This window comes from Bos taurus, chromosome 17, assembly GCF_002263795.3.
Source record: "Bos taurus isolate L1 Dominette 01449 registration number 42190680 breed Hereford chromosome 17, ARS-UCD2.0, whole genome shotgun sequence".
Lineage (NCBI taxonomy): Eukaryota > Metazoa > Chordata > Mammalia > Artiodactyla > Bovidae > Bos > Bos taurus.
Window position 1 is genome coordinate 71,099,960 of NC_037344.1, and position 25,559 is coordinate 71,125,518.

The window sequence follows — 25,559 nt, forward strand, 5'->3', positions numbered from 1 at the left end:
GCAGTGGCCATAGGACTGGAAAAGGTCAGTTTTCATTCCAATCCCAAAGAAAGGCAATGCCAAAGAATGCTCAAACTACTGCACAATTGCACTCATCCCACACGCTAGCAAAGTAATGCTCAAAATTCTCCAAGCCAGGCTTTCTCCAAGCCAGGCTTCAACAATATATGAACAATGAACTTCCAGATGTTCAAGCTGGTTTTAGAAAAGGCAGAGGAACCAGAGATCAAATTGCCAACATCTGCTGGATCATCGAAAAAGCAAGAGAGTTCCAGAAAAACATCTATTTCTACTTTATTGACTATGCCAAAGCCTTTGAGTGTGTGGATCACAATAAACTGGAAAATTCTGAAAGAGATGGGAATACCAGACCACCTGACCTACCTCTTGAGAAACCTGTATGCAGGTCAGGAAGCAACACTTAGAATTGGACATGGAACAGACTGGTTCCAAATAGGAAAAGGAGTACGTCAAGGCTGTATATTGTCACCCTGCTTATTTAAATTACATGCGGGGTACATCATGAGAAACGCTGGGCTGGAAGAAGCGCAAGCTGGAATCAAGATTGCTGGGAGAAATATCAATAACCTCAGATATGCAAATGACACCACCCTTATGGCAGAAAGTGAAAGAGGAACTAAAAAGCCTCTTGATGAAAGTGAAAGAGGAGAGTGAAAAAGTTGGCTTAAAGCTCAACATTCAGAAGATCATGGCATCTGGTCCCATCACTTCATGGGAAATAGATGGGGAAACAGTGGAAACAGTGTCAGACTTTATTTTTTTGGGCTCCAAAATCACTGCAGATGGTGACTGCAGCCATGAAATTAAAAGAAGGTTACTCCTTGAAGGAAAGTTATAGCATGCTGCTGCTAAGTCACTTCAGTCGTGTCCAACTCTGTACAACCCCATAGACGGCAGCCCACCAGGCTCCCCTGTCCCTGGGATTCTCCAGGTAAGAACACTGGAGTGGGTTGCCATTTCCTTCTCCCATGCATGAAAGTGAAAACTGAAAGTGAAGTCACACAGTCGTGTCCAACCCTCAGCGACCCCATAGGCTGCAGCCCACCAGGCTCCTCTGTCCATGGGATTTTCCAGGCAAGAGTACTGGAGTGGGGTGCCATTGCCTTCTCCAATAAGTTATAGCATACTGAAAAGCAAAGACATTACTTTGCCAACAAAGGTCCGTCTAGTCAAGGCTATGGTTTTTCCAGTGGTCATGTATGGATGTGAGAGTTGGACTATGAAGAAAGATGAGCGCTGAAGAATTGATGCTTTTGAACTGTGGTGTTGGAGAAGACTCTTGAGAGTCCCTTGGACTGCCAAGAGATCCAACCAGTCCATCCTAAAGGAGATCAGTCTTGGGTGTTCATTGGAAGGAGTGATGCTGAAGCTGAAACTCCAATACTTTGGCCACCTCATGCGAAGAGTTTACTTATTGAAAAAGACCCTGATGCTGGGAGGGATTGGGGGCAGGAGAAGAAGGGGACGACAGAGGATGAGATGGCTGGATGGCATCACCGACTCAATGGACATGAGTGTGAGTGAAGTCTGGGAGTTGGTGATGGACAGGGAGGCCTGGCGTGCTGCGATTCATGGGGTCGCAAAGAGTCGGACACGACTGAGCAAGTGAACTGAACTGAACTGAACTGAACTGTCCTGAGGAGGGCATGGCAACTGACTCTAGTATTCTTGCCTTGAGAATCCCATGGACAGAGGAGCTTGACCCGCTACAGTCCATAGGGTCACAAAGAGCTGCACGCGACCGAAGCAACTTAGCAAAAGGCAAAGGCGATCCGTATATCCCCTCCCTCTGGAGCCTCCCTCCCACCTCTCCCCGTCCCACTCTCCTGGGCGTCACAGAGCACCACGCTGAGCTCCTGTGCTTTACAGCAGGCTCCCACCAGCTACCTGTTCATCCAAGGCGGTGCATATGCGTCAGGCCTCCTCTCCCACCCACCCCACCCTCCCCTTCCCCTCGGTGCCTCCAAACCTGCTCTGTTGACAATAGCCAAGACGTGGAGGCAGCCTCAATGCCCACAGACAGAGAACGAGTAAAGAAGACGTGATGCACGGAGCAGCTTCAGCTGCTTGCAACAACTTCTGGCAACTTCTCTTGTCATTTTCCTTCTGTTATAAATATTCTCTAACTTTCCTCACTATGGCTTCTTAGGTACACCCATCATTTAACAGTGGACATTTCATGTCCAAATACATGAGATTGTTTTTTTAAGTATCTTTGCTATCAATTGCTCATTTTGATATCAACTTCTCATTTAAGTGTTTTCTTCTCTGCAATCACCCTCTGTGTTTTTTTCAGTCTTCTGATTTTATTGAGGGTTTCAACGGTGAACTCAAAGCTCTCTCTTGATAAATGTCACATTGCAGTACAAAATGTGTGGGTTATTTCCAAATACCTTCTGATATTGACTTCTAACGTATTTCCACAGTAATTAGAGAACAGGCTCTGTGTGATTTCAGTACCTTTAACCCATTAAACTTTTGGACCTTGTTTTGTGTCCCTGGATATGTTCCATTGTCTCCTAGTTCATAGTCTATGGGAAATTGAATAGAATTTGGATTCTACTGTTGTGGGAAAATTGTATAAATCTCAATTATGTTGAATTGGTTCATAGTGCTTTTTAGGTCTGCACTATCCTTCTACTTCTCTGTATATTCATTCTATTAAGTTTTGAGAGCTCGATGTTGAAACTCCAACTAAAAGTCTTAATTTATCCACTTAAAAAAATAATTGTAACATATAGTGGAAGTAGATGTAAACTTGTTCTGTATTTTCCAAGTCTCCTCTAAGTGTGTTGGTATGCTTTCATCATTTAGAAAACGAAAAAGAAAGAGAAAAATTTAATATTTTTTTAAAGATGTGGTACATACGTACAATGTAGTGTACTCACCCACCGAAAGGAACGAGACAGGGTCATTGGTAGAGATGTGGGTCGACCTAGATCCTGTCACCCAGAGTGAAGTAAGTCAGAAAGAAAAACAAATATCATGCATTAATGCATACGTGTGGAATCTCGAAAACTAGCACAGATGAACCTATTTCCAGGGCAGGAGTAGAGATGCAGATGTAGCAGATGGACTCAGGCTCGTGTATTTTCATACCCAAGAATCTCGTTCAGTATCCTGCCATACATCTCTGTCAGAACAATGTACATTCATTTAAAAATGTTCAGTGGCACCGTGATTTTTCTCCTACCTTGAATTATTACCCTAACTATTAGTAGCAGAGTTTGACTCAAACAACATAAATGTATTGAAATCTTTTTTTTTTTACAGTTTATTTACTTATTTTTAATTTTTGGTTGCCCTGGGTCTTTGTTGCCGGGTGGGCTTTCTCTAACCGTGACCAGCGGGGCTACTCTCCGGCTTCTCACTGTGGAATCGTGTCTTGTCGTGGAGCACAGCCCCTAGGCACTCAGGCTCAGTGGTTGTAGCATGTGGGCTTTGCTGCTCTGTGGCAGGTGGGCCCTTCCCCGACCAGGGATCAGCTCCACACTGGCAGGCAGATGCTTATCCGCTGTACCACCAGGGACGTCCTGAAATCCTTATGAATAATTATCAACTAGTGTTGATTCATGGATCCATCAATTAGTATAATTTACTTTTACCTCTAGGGGCTTCCCCTGTGGCTCAGTTGATAAAGAACCTGCCCACAATGCAGGAGACCTGGGTTTGATCCCTGGGTTGGGAAGCTCCCCTGGAGAAGGGAACAGCTACGCACTCCAGTGTTCTGGCCTGGAGGAGCCTGGTAGGCTACAGTCCACGGGGTCCCAAAGAGTCAGACACGACTGAGCGACTTCGCTTTCCTTCTTTCTTTCTTTGCCTCTAGAATGAAGTAGGTCCACAACAATGCTGTTCTGGCTTTCGTTTCTACAATAAACCTGGGGAAACTTCAGTTCCACAAACAGGAGTTTTGCAGTAGAGTGTCCCTCCCTGCTATGAACTCCTTCCTGGTTAGGTGCCAGAAATGATTCGTGCTGGATGGTCAGAAGTTGTTTCTCTGAACTATCTGTCAGCTGACAGCTTCAGTTCATACTCTTCTGATTTTGCAGATCACAAAGCACTGGACAGCCTCTGACCTCAAGAGGATTCGAGAGGGGCCCCTTTGATGCACCTCCAGACCGTCAGAGAGGAGGGTTCACTGTCCCATCCACTGGGGGAAACCCCGCCAGCTGGCCCCACCCCAGAGGCAGCGTTTCAAGAAACCAGCTGCTGAGAGGCGTCACCCGGTCACTTGTTCACTTTCTCCGTTTCAGGGGTGAACACCAAGAAAGCTTGAGCAGAGCTTCCTGCTTAAATCTTCACTTTAGAGGCCCCTTGTAGAAGATGTAGTTTTAAAGACTGAGGAAATTTTAAATATCTGTCATCTCAGTGCTTCCCAGGTGGCACAGTTGGTAAAGAACCCAACTGCCAGTGCAGACAAGACAAGAGACATCGGTTCCATCCCTGGGTTGGGAAGATCCCTTGGAGGAGGAAATGGCAACCCACTCCAGTATTCTTGCCTGGAAAATCTCATGGACAGAAAAGCCTGGCGGGCTACAGTTAGCGGGGTCGCAAGGGTGGGACACGACTTGGCATGCCCGCACGAGTCAATTTCATGCATCTTCGCCAATCCGGTATCTCATGAGGAAAATGCTTGCATCTTATCATGCGCTCTAAGTCAAGGGTCCCCAACCTCTAAGATCTAATGCCTGAGATCTGCGGCGGAGCTGACGCACTAATAATAGAAATAAGGTTCACAATAAATGTAGTTCACTTGAACCAGCCTGAAACCACCTCCCACCCTTGTCCCTGGAGCCAAAAACGACTGCTGCTTTCAGTATATGCTTCCTCCCAAATTGAGGCTGCTGACTTGAATTGTTTAATCGATGGAAGAGTCTAATCTTGTGATCTAACTAGCAAAGCTAGTCCTCCCTGCCAAACGTCCCATTCCGACCAAGTTCTGTTAGAAGCCTTCCCACTGCGTCAGTACAAACAAACGTATTAGTGTGCATTTTGAGGAATATCATAAAATCACTGAAAATTAAACGATGTGTCTGTCTAGTGAAATCAGCATTAAAATTATGTAGATCTTCTATGTTCCTTTACCTACGTTTATAAAAGCTCTTTAAAAACAAGATAAGTCACCAGGCTACTTATCATTCTTGAATTAGCAACAGATACTGTTGGCTGTCACGGATAGTGAGAAATAAATGTCAGGGTGTTTAAGTGTTTGGCGTTTAGAAATAATGAAGTAAGAATCAAATATAAATCACCTTGGCATCGTTAGCCATCGGGCGAAGCATTTCCCATGCAAGGAACAAGGATGTGAGAATGCGTCCGTCTGAACCACCGTCCCGGGGTCCCAGTAGGACTCACCGAGCTGATAGTTGCCGGAGCAACAGTTAAGGGAGCAGAAGCTGCTACAAAACCACCACCTGCCAAAGTAGGGTCTCCTCTTGCCAGAGTGCGCCTCCTGGGTGTCGGTCCAAACCTTTGGAAAGGACCTGGAAATAAGTGCTACCCACCAGATATTAATATAAACCCACCTGGCCAGGAGAGGCAGGCGCTGCTGGCACAGGAAGTGTCCCCAGACTCAGTCATCAAGGTAAATAATATTTTGGGACCTCCCTGGAAATCCAGTGGTTAGGACTCTGCGGTTCAATCCCTGGTCGGGGAACTAAGATCCCACAAGTCACAAGACATGGCCAAATTTAAAAAAGAAAAAAGAGAGAGAAATATTTAGTGCAATAGGTTTTAGAATTGAAATTAAGCTCCTGCCCACCCCACCCCCCAATCTGGATGAATAAAGCATTGAAATAGTAAGTGAAGTCAGGCTCTGACATGCACTGATGTGACTCACCTTAAGCAACCCCCACCCTAGGACTGGTCGGGGTTCCAGGAGTTTCAGGGGTGCCAGGAAGATGGAGTCCAGCCCCTGCCCTCTCCCCCCACCACGTCCTCCACTGGAGCCGCCTACCCCACCTCCCACCCCTCCGCACCCTGCTACCCCCCACCCCTGCCCCCAGGTCTCCCCTGTCCTGTGTCTGAGCTCCACACTTTCTGGGCAGTGTCTCCCTCTACAGCTGGTTTCTGCTGCCCGCTACCGGGCCCGTCCCCTCTGTTCAGTTCAGTTCAGTCGCTCAGTCATGTCTGACTCTTTGTGACCCCATGGACTGCAGCACACCAGGCCTCCCTGTCCATCACCAACCCCCAGAACTTACTCAAACTCATGTCCATCGAGCCAGTGATGCCATCCAACCATCTCATCCTCTGTCGACCCCTTCTCCTGTCCTCAATCTTTCCCAGCATCAGGGTCTTTTCCAATGAGTCAGTTCTTTGCATCAGGTAGCCAAAGTATTGGAGTTTCAGCTTCAGCATCATTTCTTCCAATGAATATTCAGGACTCATTTCCTTTGGGATGAACTGGTTGGATCTCCTTGCAGTCCAAGGGACTCTCAAGAGTCTTCTCCAACACCACAGTTCAAAAGCATCAATTCTTCAGTGCTCAGCTCTCTTTATAGTCCAACTCTCACATCCATACGTGACCACTGGAAAAACCATAGCCTCGACTAGATGGAACTTTGTGGGCAAAGTAATGTCTCTGCTTTTGAATATGCTGTCTAGGTTGGTCATAACTTTTCTTCCAAGGAGCAAGCGTCTTTTAATTTCATGGCTGCAGTCACCATCTGCAGTGATTTTTGGAGCCCAAGAAAATAAAGTCTGTCACTGTTTCCACTGTTTCCCCGTCTATTTAACGGAGGGAAATTTCCCAGAGCCCCCAGGTTCCAGGCTGGGCCCCACCCCACTCCCATGTCCCAGAGAGCCTGGTCCTCCCAGGCTCCCGGCTGGCGCTGGTAAGTCCCAGGATATAGTCTTTACATCAAGTTGCTGTGTGTCTTAGGAAAGAAACTCTCCCTCTCTGTGCCTCTGTTCCCTCATCCGCAGAAGTGACTGCCAGGTCGGGGAGTCTGTGACGTCTCCAGAAGCCGGAGGATTTTCTCCCCATTTGCTGAAAGAGAGCTCGGGGTGGGGGAAGCTTCTGCACCCCTAGGATCACCAGAGGAGCCAGGGTCTTCAGGGTTCCCGGGGACCCCTCAGTGGGGGCTCAGGAACCACAGAGCCAGACCCTGATTCCAAAAACCTGGTCACACCTCCAGATGACCCTTTGTCCCTTGGCTCCGCCTCAAATGCTCCAAGCCCCAACAGTGAAGCGCTTAAGAGAAGGATCCACCAGGCTTGAGTTTGGGGAGGAGGGAAGTGGGGAGCTGGGGGAGGGCCTGGGCCTGGGAGACAGGAATCCACCATGGCTTCAGGCAGGGTCTCTGGGGCCTGCGGGGTGGAGAGCGGGCAGGAGCAGACAGAGGTGACTGGACACGACACACCCCTCCACTCCAAGGGAGGTGGGCAGGGGCGGGGCACAGAGGAACAAGAGACCCTGAGAAGGGGTCCACCGAGCAGACTGCTGGACCCAGACATCTCTGAGCCAGCTGGAATCCAGCTCTAAGCCATGCTCAGCCCAGGCAGGGTATAGGGCAGGACTGAGTGGAGTGGCCAGAGCTGCAGCTGCATGGGCTGGGAAGGCCCTGCCCGTCCCCTGAGGGTCCCCCAGGGTCTAGCCAGACTCCAATTTCCGACCGCAGCACACACAGGAGGAAGTGGTCGGTGGTGGAGTTGGCCCAGAGGTCTGGGCAGGTGCAGGGTGGGGGAAGGGGGGCAGCTGGAGTCACCCGCTGAATTCAGGGACAGTCCCTTTTTCTCCCTGAAACCTGGGGCTGTCCCGGGGGCCACCGCAGCCTCCAGGCAGCGGGGGGACCCAGCCCCCAATATGTGAGAAGAGCAGGTCCCAGGCTGGAGAGAGCGAAGCACCATGGTGGGGAGAAGTTAGACTGGATCGGGGCCCCTAGGGGCTCCCCCGGACCTGCACGGCAGCCGTCAGGGCACCCGCACCCCATTGCTGTTCAGTGCTGGCCAGTGTCCAAGGCCAGGGATGTGTGTGTGTGTGTGTGCGTGCGTGCGTGCGTGTGTGTGTGCGTGTGTGCGCGTGCATGCGTGTGTGTGTGTGTGCGTGCGTGTGCGTGCGTAGACGTGTGCGTGCGTGCGTGCGTGCGTGCGTGTGTGTGCGCACGCGCGCAGCCCAGCCTCAGCACTGGACCAGGCAGCCTGGGATTCCTCCAAAACTGCCTTGTGAGTTTGGTCAAACCGTGAGGCTCTGATCACCGCCATCCATTCGCCCCCTCCTGCCCCCCTCATCACCGTGGTTGTTGTCATTATCGAGAGCTGTGGAGGGTCTGGGAGGTCATCCCACCTGCCAGCTAAACCGTGAGGCTGCCGCAATCGCACTGATGCGGGCAGACCCGAGACGCTGTGCCGGAGACGAAGGCCAGCTTGTCACCCCGCCAGAGCGGCAGTCGGGCCACAAGCATCATCCAAGCAGTGGTTCTCTGAGCCCGACGGGGTGATGCAAAGGAGCCAGGAGACACCTGCGCGTCCAAGCTGGGGGACCCCAGGTCTGTTATGCCGGACAGTAAACACGTTCAGCTCCGGAGGGAGAGGGTTCCCCTACCTTCCAGGGTTTCTCATTCCACAAACATCCAAAGACAATCCATACCGAAGGCGATCCGTGCCTTTGCTCCTGAGACGTGCGGAAGCACAGAGATCCACAGACACTGTCTCCCAGGATCCTATGTATGTAAAGGAACCGAAGTCCCAGGCTGTGTGTCTGGTACCACATCCCACGGAACAGGCTGGACTGATTTTCACCAAATGTAGCAGAAACGTTAAGGAGTATCAGCTTCAAAATATGAGGGCCAGACATGTCTGAGAAGTCCCTTCCAGAAAAGTCCCTTTGGGGTCCTTCCCCAGAGTTGCTGAAACAGAGAACCGGAAGGGCTGCAGAGCTGAACTTAAACAACTGGATCGCAAAGGTCCGTCTCATCAGAGCGATGGTTTTTCCAGTGGTCATGTATGGATGAGAGAGTTGGACCATAAAGAAAGCTGAGCGCCGAAGAATCGATGCTTTTGAACTCTGGTGTTGGAGAAGACTCTTGAGAGTCCCTTGGACTGCAAGGAGATCCAACCAGTCAATCCTAAAGGAAATCAATCCTGAATATTCATGGGAAGGACTGATGCTGAAGCTGAAACTCCAATACTTTGGCCACTTGATGCAAAGAACTGACTCACTGGAAAAACCCTGATGCTGGGAAAGGTTGAAGGCAGGAGGAGAAGGGGTCGACAGAGGATGAGATGGTTGGGTGGCATCACCCACCCATGGACTCAATGGACATGGGTTTGAGTAAACTCTGGGAGTTGGTGATGGACAGAGAATCCTGGCATGCTGCGGTCCATGGGGTCATAGAGAGTCAGACACAACTGAGCGACTGACAGAACTGAAGCAACTGGCAAGCCGGAGGGTAGGTGCCGGCTGCGATGAGCGGGAACGTGCAACCTGCCACGTGGAGCTCTTCCTACACCCAGAGTCCTGACGGCACTGGGACCCTAGCCCTCCACGGCCTCTCCAGGGCCACGAGACACCCTCACAGAGCAGAGAAGCGGAACAGAGCTGGTGTGCAGAACCAGGCCCCGGGGGTGGGGCGGGGCTGGTGGGCAGGCTTTAGTGAGAAGCCCTTGAACCCTGGAACCAGAGCAGAGCAGAACAGTTGGCAGAGGCCCCCCCGGGAGAGGCCCCCCGCCCAGAGTACCGGCCCTGGGCCCTGGGGGAGAGGGCGGTGCTGGGGGCAGGGACAGAAGGCCCAGGCAGAGGATGGGCCCCGTGGGACGGGGCGCACCAAAACAGCCCCTGCCAGCAAGGGGAAGCTGGGGCACTTTCGACCCCCTCCAAGGAGGAGCCCACACCAGCGCATCTGCCCAAGGTGCCCTTGGCCCTGGGGGCACATGAGGCCCAGGCCAGGCCAGGGGGCCCATGAGGCCCCCAGGGGTCAGTGCAGTGTCCCCAGGCAGCCCTGGCCTCTCATCCTGCTGGGCCTGGCCTCTTATCCCGTGGGCGCCCACGGCCTGCTGCCCCCGACGGCGGCGCCTCAGAGCACAGCCCCCCGCATGGAAGCCCCGTCAGGAAAGAGCCCTTGGAGCCTGCAGGACAGGTAAGGGCCGAGGGAGTCATGGTGCAGGGAAGTGGGGCTTCCCTTCGATGGGACCCAGGGGTGAATGACCGCAGGGGCGGGGAACGAGAAGGGAAACCAGCTGGAGAGAAGGAGCCTGGGCAGACGTGGCTGCACGCACAGCGCTGACCCTGGGCCCAGTGTGCCTTTGTGTTGGGTTTTATTTTTAATTTTGTATTGAGATGCTATTTATCTCGTGGAGCTTTTGGCGCCCTGAGATTTTGTACCCGTGGCTGGTGTCCCTCTTGCCTCACCCCGGCCCTCTGAGCAGGGCAGACACGGCGCAACGGGGCAGGGCGTGCCCAGGAGGCACTGATCATTTTGGGGGCAGCGGCCCCACAAGGCAGGTCTGCCTTCCTCCCCTTCTTACAGGCAGCGACAGAGGTCCAGAGAGGTGAGGCAAGCTGCCCAATGTCACACAGCACACGGGCGCAGTCCCAGGACTGTAGAAATCCCGGGACTAGACAGGCACCAGAGTGTCCTGTGTTTTAAGAAAACGGCCCAAGAGAAGAGGCAAGTCTGCAAGGCGTCCCGGGAAGGCAGCAGGGGCTTGGCTCGGTCTCCCCCAAGGAGGCCAGCTCCTCAGCGAGGTTCCTAAGTGTCTAACGGAGCCAAGCCTGAACCAAGGGGTCACGTGCAGCTATGGGACACTGACCTGGGATGGGGGAGCTCCAGGCAAAGGGAGTAGGGAGGCCAAGGAGGAGAGAGGGGTGCACAGGCCTGCAGGGAGCTTCCAGAGCTGGGGAAAACGGGGTTCAGACCACGGGGTCATGTCCACCCCTCCTTTATCCTGGGATCCGGGGCAGGTATTGAGGGATTTATGTGCGGGGCTGTCAGGGTCCAGTTCGTGCTGTGGAAAAATTGTTTCAGATCAGAGACCAGCGTGAGGTCAGGTTAGAGGATGGAGAAGAAGCTGTGAAAAGGTGATGGAGAGCGGGGGGACGGTCCTCGGTGATCAGGCACCGAGATCGCCCATGGAATCCGCAGGCGAATTTACAGTGACGTCGTCAGAGGGCTGTCGGGGAGGAACAGGCACTGTCATGAACTGGCTACAAAAATCTAAAATGTGCACCCTTTTCGGCAATATGCAGCAAGTCATAAAAGAAAACGCATTTCTTTAAAATTGCGTAATTCCGCTTTTAGGAATTCATCTGGGGGCGGGGGAACAATCAAAAAGATGTGACCAAAGGTTTACAAGCCAGGAAGTCAACTCGTTAATGATGGGAGAAAACCGGAAATAACCTGAATATCCAACAGAAAGGGTGTGATGAAGCGCAGCATGGCACATCCACCGCAAGGAATCCTAACACAAACTTCCAAAACAATATTTCTGAAGTTGGGTTTTTAAAGCATGCGTGCACTTTCAAAAGCTTGTCAGAAAACATAGAAATATGACAATAATGTGTCTCTAGCCAAATTTTTTAATTTTTGCTTTATAATTTTATAAAGTTATAATTGTATGAAATATAATGATAAAATTATAAACTATAAAAAAGTTATGAAAATGTTCACAAGAAGATATACATGTAATTTTATCTTCTACAATACTTTTTAATACCAGAATAACGTGCTTTTAAAAAAGATTGAGCACAGAAGCGTATAAAGTAAAAATTGAGAGTTTCTGCTCACCAACCACACGTCTTACCTTAAAACCCATTCTCCAGCGAGAGACAGTGTCATGTGGGTCTGTACACTTCTGGCCTTTCTCCTAGGCATGTATGTCCCTGAAAACTCACACACACGGCTAATGGTGCTGGGATTTTAGTTTTCAAAACGGACTCATACTCTGCCTATGAGCCTGCAACTATTTATTCAGTCTGTTGAGATTTTCTATATCAGCCCACATGGATCCCGCATGTTCTCTGAATGGCTCTGTATGAATTCAAAGTTTGGAAGAAGCAGCGTGTCTTTAATCATTCGCCTATTAATGGACGTTTGGGGTGTTTCCACTACAAAACGTAAATTACGAGAGATGCTACGTGGAAACCCCCACGTGCGTAGCTATGTGCCCGTACTTTGTACGCTTTGTCTCCCTGGAAAGATGCCTAAAAATGGGGTGCTGGGTCAGAGAGAACACGCTTTGAAATTTTCATAGGAGATGCCAACGGTCCTCCCAAAAGTCTGCTCCAGCTCCCGTTCCCTGCAGCCAGGGACAGTGCTTTTTCCTCTCCATTCTCGAAATGATGTGGCGTTTGGATCTGTTTTTATTTTGTGCGTTTTTCCTCTCCATTCTCGCAATGATGTGACGTTTGGATCTGTTTTTATTTTCGCGTTTTTCCTCTCCATTCTCACCAATAATGTGACATTTGGATCTTTTTTTATTTTGCACGTCTGAAGAGCAAAAATGAGAACAAAACTGTTTGCCGTTTGCTTGATTGTTGGTGAAGTTTATTTTCCTTTCATATTTTTATTGATTGACTTTATTTCTTCTGTGAATGTACCGGTTGTAATTTTGTCTGGTTTATTTTTTGTTCGGTTGGTTGTACTTTATAGAAACTCTTCATCCATTTGGGATAGTAACCCCTCGTTAAGTATGTATGTGCTAAATATGTTTCCCTGATCTGTTTTCCAGTTTCATCTGTGGGGTCTTTCAACACTAAGGCTTTTTAATTTTTACATGTCAGATCGGTTGTTTTTCTTTATGGTGTTTGTGAGCTGTGGAAAGCATAGGAAAGACATTTCTATTTTGATTTTTTTTTAATTTTATTCAGGTACTTCTATTGTTTTGGTGTTTATTTTTACTTCACCTAAAATTTATTTTTGTGTCGGTAGAAATGTATCCTTACATATTTTCAAATGGGAAACCAGTCGTTCTGTATTGCTTGAATACAAACACAACTTTCATCAAATGCTGAATTACTGACGTATCACATCCTCGCTGTGGTTCTAACCATCAGTTCCCACCTCCATTCCACCATGTTTTAATGATGGTAGCTTTACAGTGTGTTTTGGTACCTGCTAGAGAACAATCCGCCGGTGTTATTCTCAATCAAAATATCTGTGTCTATTCTCCACCACTGAGATGAGATGGTTGGATGGCATCACCGACTCAGTGGATGTGAGTTTGAGTAAGCTCTGGGAGTTGGTGGTGGACAGGGAAGCCAGGTGTGCTGCAGTTCGTGAGGTCACAAAGAGTCGGACACGACTGAGCGACTGAACTGAACTGAGCTCCACGATTATTCTTACTGTTGGACTTTGGACCTGGCTCACTGATTTCTTAAAATATTTATTTATTTGGCCGTGCCGGGTCTGAGCTGCAGCATTCTGGACCTTTAGTTGTGACTTACAGACTCTTAGTTGCAGCACGTGGGTTCTAGCTTCCTGACCAGGGGTCAAACCCAGGCCCCCTGCATTGTGAGCTTGGAGCCTCAGCCACGGGACCGCCAGGGAAGTCCAAAATTATTCCTTTGATGTTGTGCTTGTAATTTTATGGAGCACCTGGGTTCACTGGAGGGGAATTGACGTCTTTGCTGCTGTGTCCGTTCATTAGGTTGTGCTATATTTTATCCTCACAGATCTTGTACATTCCGTGTTAAGTTCATTCCTAGGGCTTTTAATAGAACTGTTATCGAGGTTGTAAGCGCTTCCGCCGTTTCGTATTCTCAATCATTACTGCCTGTATAGAAGAAAACCTGCTGAGTTTTGCCCAGCCTGCTTGTATTCCATCACAGGTTAACTCTTGTACCAGTTCTAATAGTCCTTCAGTTCATCTTGAGCTTGTTTTGTTTTTTTTTTTAAAGTAAACTAGCCCATCACCTGCAAAAACCAATTTTATCTCATTTTTCCTAACACTCACACTCTTCCCCCCATTTTGTGTCATGGGCTTGAATCTGTAGCATATATTAAATAATAAACGTAAGCGTGGGAACCCTGGCCTCTAAAATGGTTTTGCCTTTAAATGTGAAGCATGCTGTAAGTTTCAGGAGATACTGTTTATTAAGTTGAAGATGTTTCTTTAGTTAATTAACTTAGTAACAGGCTGGATATTTGCTTTCTTTAATCAGAAATAAGTACTGACTTTACACTGCTGTCCTGTTAAATTTTGCTTCAAAAATCGTATGCGCATCCCTTAAACACAATCATGACCCAGAAGTTCCACTGCTGAATTAAAAGCATGCTGGACCCAGTGCAGCACGGGTCACCTTCCTGCTTAGAGTCTCTACGTAGGGAGGCGAGGGCTCGATAGGCGAGGACAGAAACGGTATGGGCCTAACAGAAGCAGAAGATATTAAGAAGAGGTGGCAAGAATACACAGAAGAACTGTACAAAAAAGATCTTCATGACCCAGATAATCACGATGGTGTGATCACTCATCTAGAGCCAGACATCCTGGAATGTGAAGTCAAGTGGGCCTTAGAGAGCATCACTACAAACAAAGCTAGTGGAGGTGATGGAATTCCAGTGGAGCGATTTCAAATCCTGAAAGATGATGCTGTGAAAGTGCTGCACTCAATATGCCAGCAAATTGGGAAAACTCAACAGTGGCCACAGGCCTGGAACAGGTCAGTTTTCATTCCAATCCCAAAGAAAGGCAATGCCAAAGAATGCTCAAACTGCCGCACAATTGCACTCATCTCACACGCTAGCAAAGGAATGCTCAAAATTCTCCAAGCCAGGCTTCAGCAATACATGAACCGTGAACTTCCTGATGTTCAAGCTGGTTTTAGAAAAGGCAGAGGAACCAGAGATCAAATTGCCAACATCTGCTGGATCATGGAAAAAGCAAGAGAGTTTCAGAAAAACATCTATTTCTGCTTTATTGACTATGCCAAAGCCTTTGACTGTGTGGATCACAATCAACTGTGGAAAATTCTGAAAGAGATGGGAATACCAGACCACCTGACCTGCCTCTTGAGAAATCTGTATGCAGGTCAGGAAGCAACAGTTAGAACTGGACATGGAACAACACACTGGTTCCAAATAGGAAAAGGAGTACGTCAAGGCTGTATATTATCACCCTGCTTATTTAACTTATATGCAGAGTACATCATGAGAAACACTGGACTGGAAGAAACACAAACTGGAATCAAGATTGCCAGGAGAAATATCAATAACCTCAGATATGCAGATGACACCACCCTTATGGCAGAAAGTGAAGAGGAACTAAAAAGCCTCTTGATGAAAGTGAAAGTGGAGAGTGAAAAGTTGGCTTAAAGCTCAACATTCAGAAAACAAAGATCATGGCATCTGGTCCCATCACTTCATGGGAAATAGATGGGGAAACAGTGGAAACAGTGGCAGACTTTATTTTTTGGGGCTCCAAAATCACTGCAGATGTTGATTGCAGCCATGAAATTAAAAGACACTTACTTCTTGGAAGCAAAGTTATGAGCAACCTAGATAGCATATTAAAAAGCAGAGACATTACTTTGCCAACAAAGGTCCATCTAGTCAAGGTTATGGTTTTTCCTGTGGTCATGTATGGATGTGAGAGTTGGACTGTGAAGAAGGCTGAGCGCCAAAGAATTGAGGCTTTTGAACTGTGGTGTTGGAGAAGACTCTTGAGAGTCCCTTGGACTGCAAGGAGATCCAACCAGTCCATTCTGAAGGAGATCAGCCCTGGGATTTCTTTGGAAGGAATGATGCTGAAGCTGAAACTCCAGTACTTTGGTCACCTCACGCGAAGAGTTGACTCATTGGAAAAAACTCTGATGCTGGGAGGGATTGGGGGCAGGAGGAGAAGGGGACGAGAGAGGATGAGATGGCTGGATGGCATCACTGACTCAATGGACGTGAGTCTGAGTGAACTCCGGGAGTTGGTGATGGACAGGGAGGCCTGGCGTGCTGCGATTCATGGGGTCGCAAAGAGTCGGACACGACTGAGTGACTGAACTGAACTGAGGATTCTTGTCATCATAAACTCTGACAGTGCAATCTGGGTGCTTTTTTTGTTCTTCTGAGATTTTTAAGGGTATGTTTGGTTATGGTAGGACACAGAGGCTGACTCAATGAGGGGCAGGCATTATGGGATGAGTCCAGGCCTCTGGCTTGTGGAGAAATCTACCGAATTGAGAACAATGTGGGGGACCAGGTCTGCAAGGACCTGGGAGCAGTTTCGATGGAAGATGCTGAGTCTGAGGCGTCTGTGGGACACTCAAGCTGAGACGCCTCCAGGAGGCAGAATGTGTATAAATCCAGAGCCAAAAAAAAGAGGTCAGGAAGGAAACAGGGATGCAAGGGCCCTGGGTGGTCGTCCGAGTGCACAGTGTGGGTCAGAAGCAGAGAGAGTGGAAGAGGAGGCTGCGGGGGGACCTCAGACTAGACGGGATGGGACCTTGTTAGACTTGACCCCAGAAGTTTCAGGGAGAGATGGAGGTGGGAGGGCGAGGGCTCCCCCCACCAAGTCCCAGCGTGTGACACAGGGCTTGGCAGACGGGTGCTTGATGGCCACTGTTGGACAGACAGATGCAAGATGGACAGATGGATGGACAATGGATGGAAGGATGGATGTTGGATGACAGATGGATGGCTGGGTGATGGATGGATGGATGGATGTTGGATCGATGGATGGACAAACAGATGTACAGAAAGACAGTGATCTGACAGCAGAGAATGTTCATTGAAGAGAACAAACTGAACTGCATCTCCGTGGGTGGAGAAAAAGGGCAGGGTTCCCCACTTGGGGCCTGAGGAATAGCCCGGTGTCCACAGCCCCAGGAAGGAAGCTGCCTGGCTGGACTGTGAGGACTGTGGGGAAGGAACACCCAGAGGCCTTACAGTGAGGCCAGGAGCGGCTGGGCAGGTCCAAGCCAGGCCGGTACTCCTCTGCCGCCCCGCACAGACGCGGCGCTCCACGTCTCCCTCAGCGCTAAGGCGTCAGTGGTGGCCAGGACAGCCTCCGAGTGAGGGGGCACTGGGTGACCCCAAGGCGTGTGTGGCTGCTGCCTCGGCCAGGGGGCTGGGCACAGGGCACCTCCAGGACACAAGGTCCCCTGGCCTCTGGAAGGCTGGCTCCACAACACCCCTCAGCGGAGGACACAGCCCCACCGGCTGCAGCCCTGCGCCCGTCACGCCCAGCAGGTTCCCGCTCGGCCCAGCCCCCCCGGGGGACAGGCCCCAGGCGCTGTCCCGGCGGGTTTTGGTCCGAGACTTAGTCTCTGTATTTTGTCTTAGGCGGCGGGACCTGGGTCACCGTCCTGGGTAAGTGGCTCTCACCCTACCCCAGCCTCTCTCACCCTCTGCTCTCTCGGGAAAGTCACTTCTCTTGCTCTGGGGGCAGCTTCCTCTCTGTCCCCCCGGCCTTAAGGGCCGATCCCCACCTTTCTCCGTGGGGCCGGGAGGGGAGGCGGGTTGGTCTTGGGGTAACCAGCAGGAGCATCCAGTGGCCGACCGTCCAATGGGGCCAGTCGGGGCGCCGGGGCTGGTGTTTGGTCCAGGAATGCAGGGACTTGTTCCCCTCTTGCAGGGCAGACGCTGGGGTGCGGGCCAGAGGCTGGTGCTGACTAGGGGCATCTCCAAGCCCCGGGCTCTGTGCTGTGAGCTCCATGCCCCAGCCGGGAGGCCAGACAGGAGCTTGGGGGCTCGGCGGGGGCTATGACCAGGCCCCAGGAACACAGAGGGCAGCCTGAGGGAAGGCCCTGGAGGGCAGAGAGAGAGGGGTCTCGCCCGCTCTGGGCTGAGGGGCCGGGTGGACACAGCTGAGACGGGGCAAGCTGACCAGAGGATCTCAGGACAGCGGTCAGAAAGGAGCGGGTCCCATGGGGCAGAAACTCGTCAGTCTGGGAGACCTGATCCCCTGGGACCCAGGGGTCACACCTGTCCGAGGGTCGGCCTCCGCTGGCCTCGAAGCGAGCATTGGACTTAGGAGATATGAACAGGGCTCTGACTCCCACAGAATCGGGGTCTTTGGAGGTGCTGTGTGGGGGCACCGTCCCCTGAAGGCAGGTGAGGCGAGGGGCCCTGCGCTCAGGCAGGGCGGACGGTAGACAGGCAGGACCTCAGAGGAGCCCCGGGCTTTGGCCAGGAGAGCTGAGGCTGGGCTGGGCGAGGAGAGGGAGGCCCGGGCCCGGCTCCGCACATGACCCTAGCACGCTTGTCCCCACATCTCCCATCAGGACCGTCCTGGCAGGTGGGCGGGGGGACCCGGGTTCACGGAGGAGGCACCTGGGCTGCATGAGCGGAAGGTCACGGAGGGGTCTGGCAGGGGCTGAGGGCTCAAGGGGTCAGTGCCAAGAGCAGACACAGACTCCCGGGGCCAGGAGGACGGAGGAGAGCAGCCCTGGTCGCAGCCGGGGACTCTGAGGCCACGTTTGGCTGGTCACTTGGAGAGTGGATTGCAATGGCTTCTGAGGGGCTGTCTGCCGCCCAGGGGCTGAGGGCAAGGGTCGGAGGGCACAGAGAAGGCAAACAGGGCTACCGTGGGGACAAGGTCAGAACCTCCCCGGCGTCTTACACCCTCTCCTCTGTCCACACGGGTCAGCCCAAGTCCGCACCCTCGGTCACCCTGTTCCCGCCCCCCACCGAGGAGCTCAGCGCCAACAAGGCCACCCTGGTGTGTCTCATCAGTGACTTCTACCCGGGTAGCGTGACCGTGGCCTGGAAGGCAGACGGCAGCACCATCACCCGCAACGTGGAGACCACCCGGGCCTCCAAACAGAGCAACAGCAAGTACGCGGCCAGCAGCTACTGAGCCTGACGGGCAGCGACTGGAAATCGAAAGGCAGTTACAGCTGCGAGGTCACGCACGAGGGGAGCACCGTGACGAAGACAGTGAAGACCTCAGCGTGTTCTTAGGGCCCTGGACCCCCACCCTCGGGGGCCCTCTGGCCCACACCCCCTCCCCCACCTCTCCATGGACCCCTGAGCCCCTGCCCAGGTCGCCTCACACCAGGGGCCTCTCCTCCCTCCCTGTTCCTGTTTCTCCTGAATAAAGACCTTCTCATTTATCAGCCGACATGTCTGAAGTGCTTTCTGGGTCTGGCCGAGTGTCGGGGTTAAGGGTCAGTTCCTTAGGGAAGGGACAGGTGTGACCTGAGAGTCCATCCACTTGTCATCACCGCAACCCATCCCCAGGGACCAGGGAGCTCTGAGAGCCAGGGGAGCGATGATCCAGAGACGGACATTGTCAGCGGCACAGGCTCGGGGGATCAGGCTTGCCCTCCCATACACCCCATCCCCCCAGGAAGGGACAAGGGCCTTGAAAGGGGCAGGGGATACCTCTGGGGTTGGGGGCTGAGGACTGGGGAGAAATGAGGAGGGTTCCAGGTGAGACTGAGACTCACACGGCAGGCTTGGGGCCTAGTGGGGAGCGGGGCCTCCCGCAGGAGGACTGTAGGCATCTGAAGCCAGGCCAGGGGTGGACTTAGCTCTGCAGGGACCAGGTGCCATCTTCCTGTATGGTGGGGGGCTGGGAGGTGGTCAGGAGAGCCAGGTCAGTGGAAAAGGACACCATCGGGGATAAAGAGGCCATCCAGTGACTGCCGCATGGAGAGAGTCCATTGGACTTCAGGAGGAGAGTTAGACTGATGAACCCAGCTCTTGCCAGGCTTAGAGTGTGGCCAGAGTGCTCCCAGAAGGTCGGAATCTCGGAGGAGTCAGCACCCCCGATCCCTGCCCAGGGCGCCTCCCCCATAACGTAGTGGCTCACCTGAGCGAACCTGCAGCTGGACACACAAGCTCAGGGCCCGGGGCGAGGGGCCATCTGCTCAGAGCTGCAGCCCCACTGGCTCTGTCGTCCTCAGGACCCTGGCCTCGCAGCCCGCCTGTGCCTCCAGCTTCAGCCTCCAGCAGTCCGCAGGGTCAGCCCAGGGACGAAGTCCTCATGGACGGAGGACTCTGCGGCCTCCCTGCTGCAGAGGAGTGATGTCCCCCCGCCCCAGGTCTTCATGCCTGGTATCCCGACCCAAAATCACAGACGAGGAGGTGAGAGAAGCCACGGTCGCGGTGTTCCATGGCTGCTGCCTGATTCCATTTCCATGAGGGGAAAACTAAGACCCCAAGGGAGAAGGGGACCACCCAGGTCGCCCTCATCTTGATGGCCCTGCTGGGCACAATGCCACCGGGTCCCCCACCCAGAGTTGTGCCCGCCCAAATCTAACTCCCCTGTATTGTCATATGTTTTCATCATGAAGAACCGAGGACATGACATGAGAAGGCAGAGGAATAATATCCCCCGGTTCTTGTCACCTGGATCGCAGGTCATCAGTTCAGGGATGCTGCCAACTCCTGCCCACAACAGAATCCCTCCCCCCCAGTGGGGGCCTTGGCCGCCCATCCCCCACCACGTCATCTCATCTGGAAACATGTCGCTCGTGGCCTGGAAAGAAAGAACCTAAGCTGTAACTAAATTATCATGAGCAAACCCAAACAGAAATCGTCCATAATTCCTGAAGCCCGGAAAACAGCTGCTCATGACGTGACTCACAATTGTCATAGAATATTTACTTGGTTGTGTTTTGTTCTCATTCACTTTTTTTTAATGTCTCTTTCTTTCCGGTAATTTTTCATGTTAATAGTGATCAGTTTTTAAACTCTTCCTTTATTTTATCGTATTCATTTTTGGTGTTGCTGGGTCTTCACTGCTTCCCAAGTTTTTCTCTGGTTGCAGCGAGCATGGCCTGCTCTGTCCTTGCAGTGTGCAGGCTGCTCGTTCCAGTGGCTCCCCCTGTTGCAGAGCACAGGCTCTGAGCCCAGGCTCAACCACTGTGCTGTGAGGACTGAGGCGCCCCGAGGCCCGTGGGACCATCTCAGATCAGGAAAGATCAAACCCACATCTCCTGCACCGGCAGGCGGATTCTTAACCACTGGACCACTGAGAAAACCCAGTGTTCACTCATTTTTATTGAGCTACGGTTGACTTACAGAGTTGGATTAGTTTCTGCTGCACAACAAAGTGAATCAGATATGTGTATATATACACGCACGTGCACCCCCACTTTGTAGATTCCTTTTCCATCCAGGTCATCACAGAGGACTGACTCGCCTCCTCTGTGCTGTATGGTAGCTTCTCATGAGTCGTCTGCTTTATACACAGACCTTACAAGAGCAGCGTGTGTATGTCAATCTCGATCTTCCAGTTTATCTCTCCCTTTCCGTGCCCCTTGGCAAACAGAATTTTGTTTCCTACATCTGTGACTTCATTTCTGTTTTGTAAATCAGTCCCTCTGACCATCTTCTTAGATTCCACATTTAGCCGTATTGAGAGCTGCTTGTCCTTCGCTATCTGACTTCACTCAGGATGACAAGCTCCAGGTCCATCCGTGTCTCTGCACATGGCATTGCTTCATGCTTCTTCACGGGTGATCATATTCCCTAGCATGTATGTACCACATCTTCTGTATCCAGTCATCTGTCGGACATTTAAGCTGTTTCCACGCCCCAGCTATTGTAAACAGTGCTGCAATGAATGCTGGAGTTCACGTGTCTCTTTGAATGGTGGTTTTCTCGGGGTGTATGCCCAGTGCTGGGATTGCTGGATCACATACGGTACGTTAAGCAGCCTTCATGCTCTTCTCCCTAGGACCTGCGCCAGCTGTCGTTCCTGCAAGCAATACAAGAGTGCTCCCTTTTCGTCACAGCCTCTCCAGCATCACTCTTCCTAGACATGTGGATGATGGCCATTCTGACCATTTGGAGGTGTGCTCACTGTAGCTTTGATCTGCATTTCTCTAATACTTAGGGATGTTGAGCATCTTTCCATGTGCCTCTTGGTTACTTGTGTTTTGGGCGCTGTTTGACTTGGTGTATTTTGTGTTCTTTCCAAGAGGCTTGGAAAGCCTTGAGCCTTTGATTGGTGGGTGTGTCTAGGGCCTGGTGGGTCCTCAGTCTCTCCCAAATGGCTCTGGCTTTTCCTAGCTAGAAGAGGCTGCAAGAGTGCGCCTGCTGCTGCTGGACTCCCCCAGGGTAGGGGTGCAGCCCCCGGCCCCTCCACCTCAAGCTGTATCTGGGAAGTGCTCACTGCTCTACGTGCCTGCAAAGTAGTTCTAGCTAGAAAGGGCTGGCAGGGTTCTGGGGGATATTTTGGCCAGAGGCAATCCTAGGACAGTTGGCCATTTCCCTCCACAGTGCCCTTTCGGGATCATAGGTCACTTAGCCAAGTTATCTTCCGTGGAAGCTCCAATCCCAGGTCCCTCAGGTGGGATGGGAAGCCAGGGGCAATTGTAGTTCCGTCCTCCTTGCTCTAGTGAAGCAGTAAGTGAAAGAAAGCGAAGTCACTCAGTCCTGTCTGACTCTTTGCGACTCCATGGAGTGGAGCCTCCCAGGCTCCCCTACCCATGGGATTTTCCGGGCAAAGCTACGGGAGTGGGTCGCCATTTCCTTCTCCAGAAGTGAAAGCAGTAATTGCTCCACAAAGGGAGGCCCTTCAGACGCTCTTCACGTCTCCAGGAGTGGTTTCGGGTCTTATTTCTGCCCTTTAGTGGAGCACTTTTACAAAATAATGAGTGGTCTCTGCCACCTTCTGAAGGAGAACAGTCCGTCGTGTCATGGGGAAGTCTAGGGTACATGCAGGTGATGTTTGAATCGCCCTGGTTATACCCTCTTGGTGCTGGAGTTCCCACCTTTGTCCAGGGCAGCCTCTGCTCATGGCCCCAGGTCTTACCGCTCAGGCACAGGAGACCTCACAACTTATTGCATTCTGTGGGGACCGTGTGTTCCAGGCTGATCTGGTGCCTGGCCCGACTCAGGCCTGGGACGGCCCATGTAGCCCAGCAGCCTGATTCTCTTTAAAGCGATGCTGTCTGTCTCAGGACCACAGTGAGGGGCTTGCTCACATCTCTGTTCTGAATGCATCCAAACGTCAGATGAGACCCTGAGGCCTGGACACTGTGCAGTCCTCCCTGCAGACGGAGGCCGGACTTGGGGCAACCAGCCCAAGCCCCGCTAGAGATGCCCGTTTGAGGCCGGGAGAACCCTGAGGCACTGGGGCTGAGCCCCTGGAGCCCCAGTTAGGGTCAGATGCAAGACGGTCACGGCAAATCCATTTCACGCGGGTCCGTGGGGGGATGGGGACGCCCCTGCCCTCAGCCTGTGCTCTCACCACGAAGTCAGGCTGCTGCCAACTCCACAGACAAAAGAAGTGGCTTCCTCTCCGGGGCACTTCGCTCTTCGGGCGGTGAAGGCCCCCTCCCCCACCTATTATTCCATTCCCACCCCTTGCCGCCTGGTGGGAAGACAGTATCCAACACACAACCTGCTTAGGGAACCTACCTTCCAAGACTGCTGCTTAGCACGGGTGCCCTGTCCTGTCATCTGCTAAAGGAGAGGGTGCTGAAGCCCCTCTGTGAGCAGATGGCAGCCTGGGGCAGTGACCCACGTCCTCCAGCGCAGCTGCAGGTGGGGCTGGGGCGGGCCTCCCAGGGAGGGGTTTTTGTGCCAGCCTGTGTCACTGTGTGATCTTTTCGGCGGCGGGACCAGAGTGACCGTCCTGGGTGAGTCTCCCTCCTCCCTTCTCTCCCTCTTCTTTCCCCCAGGTTTAGACACTTTTCTGTCACTTTGCTCTTTTCTGTGCCCAGTGTCAGCCTGTGGTCAAGCCTTCACCCGGGACCCACCTCTGGGGCCCTGACCTCTTCCCTTTCCCTGATCCCAGGCTTCTCCTACTTGGCACTGAGGTCCCACCAGAGCCTCCCCTCTGACCCCAGAGGCAGGGGAATGAGCAGGCTGACCTAAGGACTTGTCTGTCTGGCTCCCGATCCTCGCTCTCCTCTGTGCCCCCAACCCCCAATCTGGGCTCTATGCTGACCCAGCTTTGTCTCTGAGGGTCACTTGGGTTCCCCATCTCATGGGGAAGAGGGAACTGGACTGCAGATGAGGAAACATGGGGAGACATCAGAGGGACACAGAACCCTCAGGGCTGGGGACCGAAGTCATAGGGCCAGGACACTCTGGGACCTTGGGTCTAGGGATCCGGGTCAGGGACTCGGCAGAGGTGGAGGGGCTCCCCCAGGCCTCCATGGGGCTGCCGTGAAGATCCTGGGCCGGCCAGGGACCCAGGGAAAGTGCAAGGGGAAGACGGGGGAGGAGAAGGTGCTGAACTCAGAACTGGGGAAAGAGATAGGAGGTCAGGATGCAGGGGACACGGACTCCTGAGTCTGCAGGACACACTCCTCAGAAGCAGGAGTCCCTGAAGAAGCAGAGAGACAGGTACCAGGGCAGGAAACCTCCAGACCCAAGAAGAATCAGAGAGGAACCTGAGCTCAGATCTGCGGATGGGGGGACCGAGGACAGGCAGACAGGCTCCCCCTCGACCAGCACAGAGGCTCCAAGGGACACAGACTTGGAGACCAACGGACGCCTTCGGGCAACGGCTCGAACACACATGTCAGCTCAAAATATACCTGGACTGACCCACAGGAGGCCAGGGAGGCCACATCATCCACTCAGGGGACAGACAGACAGACTGCCAGCCCCAGGCAGACCCCGGTCAACCATCAGATGGGCAGGCAAGGAGAGTGAGGGTCAGGTGTCTGTGTGGGAAACCAAGAGCCAGGGGGTCTCAGGACAGCGCTGGCAGGGGTCCAGGCTCAGGCTTTCCCAGGAAGATGGGGAGGTGCCTGAGAAAACCCCACCCACCTTCCCTGGCACAGGCCCTCTGGCTCACAGTGGTGCCTGGACTCGGGGTCCTGCTGGGCTCTCAAAGGATCCTGTGTCCCCCTGTGACACAGACTCAGGGGCTCTCATGACGGGCACCAGACCTCTGATTGAGTGATATTCTTCCCCTCGCCCACTTTGCAGGTCAGCCCAAGTCCCCACCCTCGGTCACCCTGTTCCCGCCCTCCAAGGAGGAGCTCAGCGCCAACAAGGCCACCCTGGTGTGTCTCATCAGCGACTTCTACCCGGGTAGCGTGACCGTGGCCTGGAAGGCAGACGGCAGCACCATCACCCGCAACGTGAAGACCACCCGGGCCTCCAAACAGAGCAACAGCAAGTACGCGGCCAGCAGCTACCTGAGCCTGACAGACAGCGACTGGAAATCGAAAGGCAGTTACAGCTGCGAGGTCACGCACGAGGGGAGCACCGTGACGAAGACAGTGAAGACCTCAGCGTGTTCTTAGGGCCCTGGACCCCCACCCTCGGGGGCCCTCTGGCAACGCCCCCTCCCCCAGCTCTCCATGGACCCCTGAGCCCCCGCCCAGGTCGCCTCACACCAGGGGCCTCTCTTCCCTCCCTGTTCCTGCTTCTCCTGAATAAAGACCTTCTCATTTATCAGCCGACATGTCTGAAGTCCTTTCTGGGTCTGGCCGAGTGTCGGGGTTAAGGGTCAGTTCCTTAGGGAAGGGACAGGTATGACCTGAGAGTCCATCCACTTGTCATCACCGCAACCCATCCCCAGGGACCAGGGAGCTCTGAGAGCCAGGGGAGCGGTGACCCAGAGACGGACATTGTCAGCGGCACAGGCTCGGGGGGGCAGGCTTGCCCTCCCACACACCCCATCCCCCCAGGAAGGGACAAGGGCCTTGAAAGGCACAGGGGATGCCTCTGGGGTTGGGGGCTGAGATTGGGAAAAAA

The 25,559-nt window shown here is 52.6% G+C and overlaps 2 protein-coding genes and 1 pseudogene across 5 annotated transcripts in view; all 3 read left to right on the top strand.

The window, feature by feature from the left end:
• The window catches only part of LOC789205 (immunoglobulin lambda-1 light chain-like), a 448,173-nt gene that overhangs the window by 410,365 nt on the left and 12,249 nt on the right, over positions 1–25,559 (top strand).
• LOC112442062 (immunoglobulin lambda constant 1) lies at positions 9,640–25,259 on the top strand. The gene is made up of 2 exons (XM_059876450.1): positions 9,640–10,097; positions 24,786–25,259. The coding sequence occupies exons 1-2, from the start codon at positions 9,920–9,922 to the stop codon at positions 25,103–25,105; spliced, it is 498 nt and encodes a 165-aa protein (XP_059732433.1). The 5' UTR covers positions 9,640–9,919; the 3' UTR covers positions 25,106–25,259.
• On the top strand, positions 17,275–19,005 carry LOC132342658 (immunoglobulin lambda constant 2-like; annotated as a pseudogene). Its single transcript, XR_009491127.1, has one exon. The product of XR_009491127.1 is annotated as an immunoglobulin lambda constant 2-like (transcript).

Excerpts from the sequence above, each read along its gene's own strand:
- LOC112442062 (XM_059876450.1), top strand. The coding sequence starts at position 9,920 with ATGAGGCCCCCAGGGGTCAGTGCAGTGTCCCCAGGCAGCCCTGGCCTC. Across the intron at positions 10,098-24,785 it reads CCTTGGAGCCTGCAGGACAG|GTCAGCCCAAGTCCCCACCC; the intron begins GTAAGGGCCGAG and ends CCCACTTTGCAG.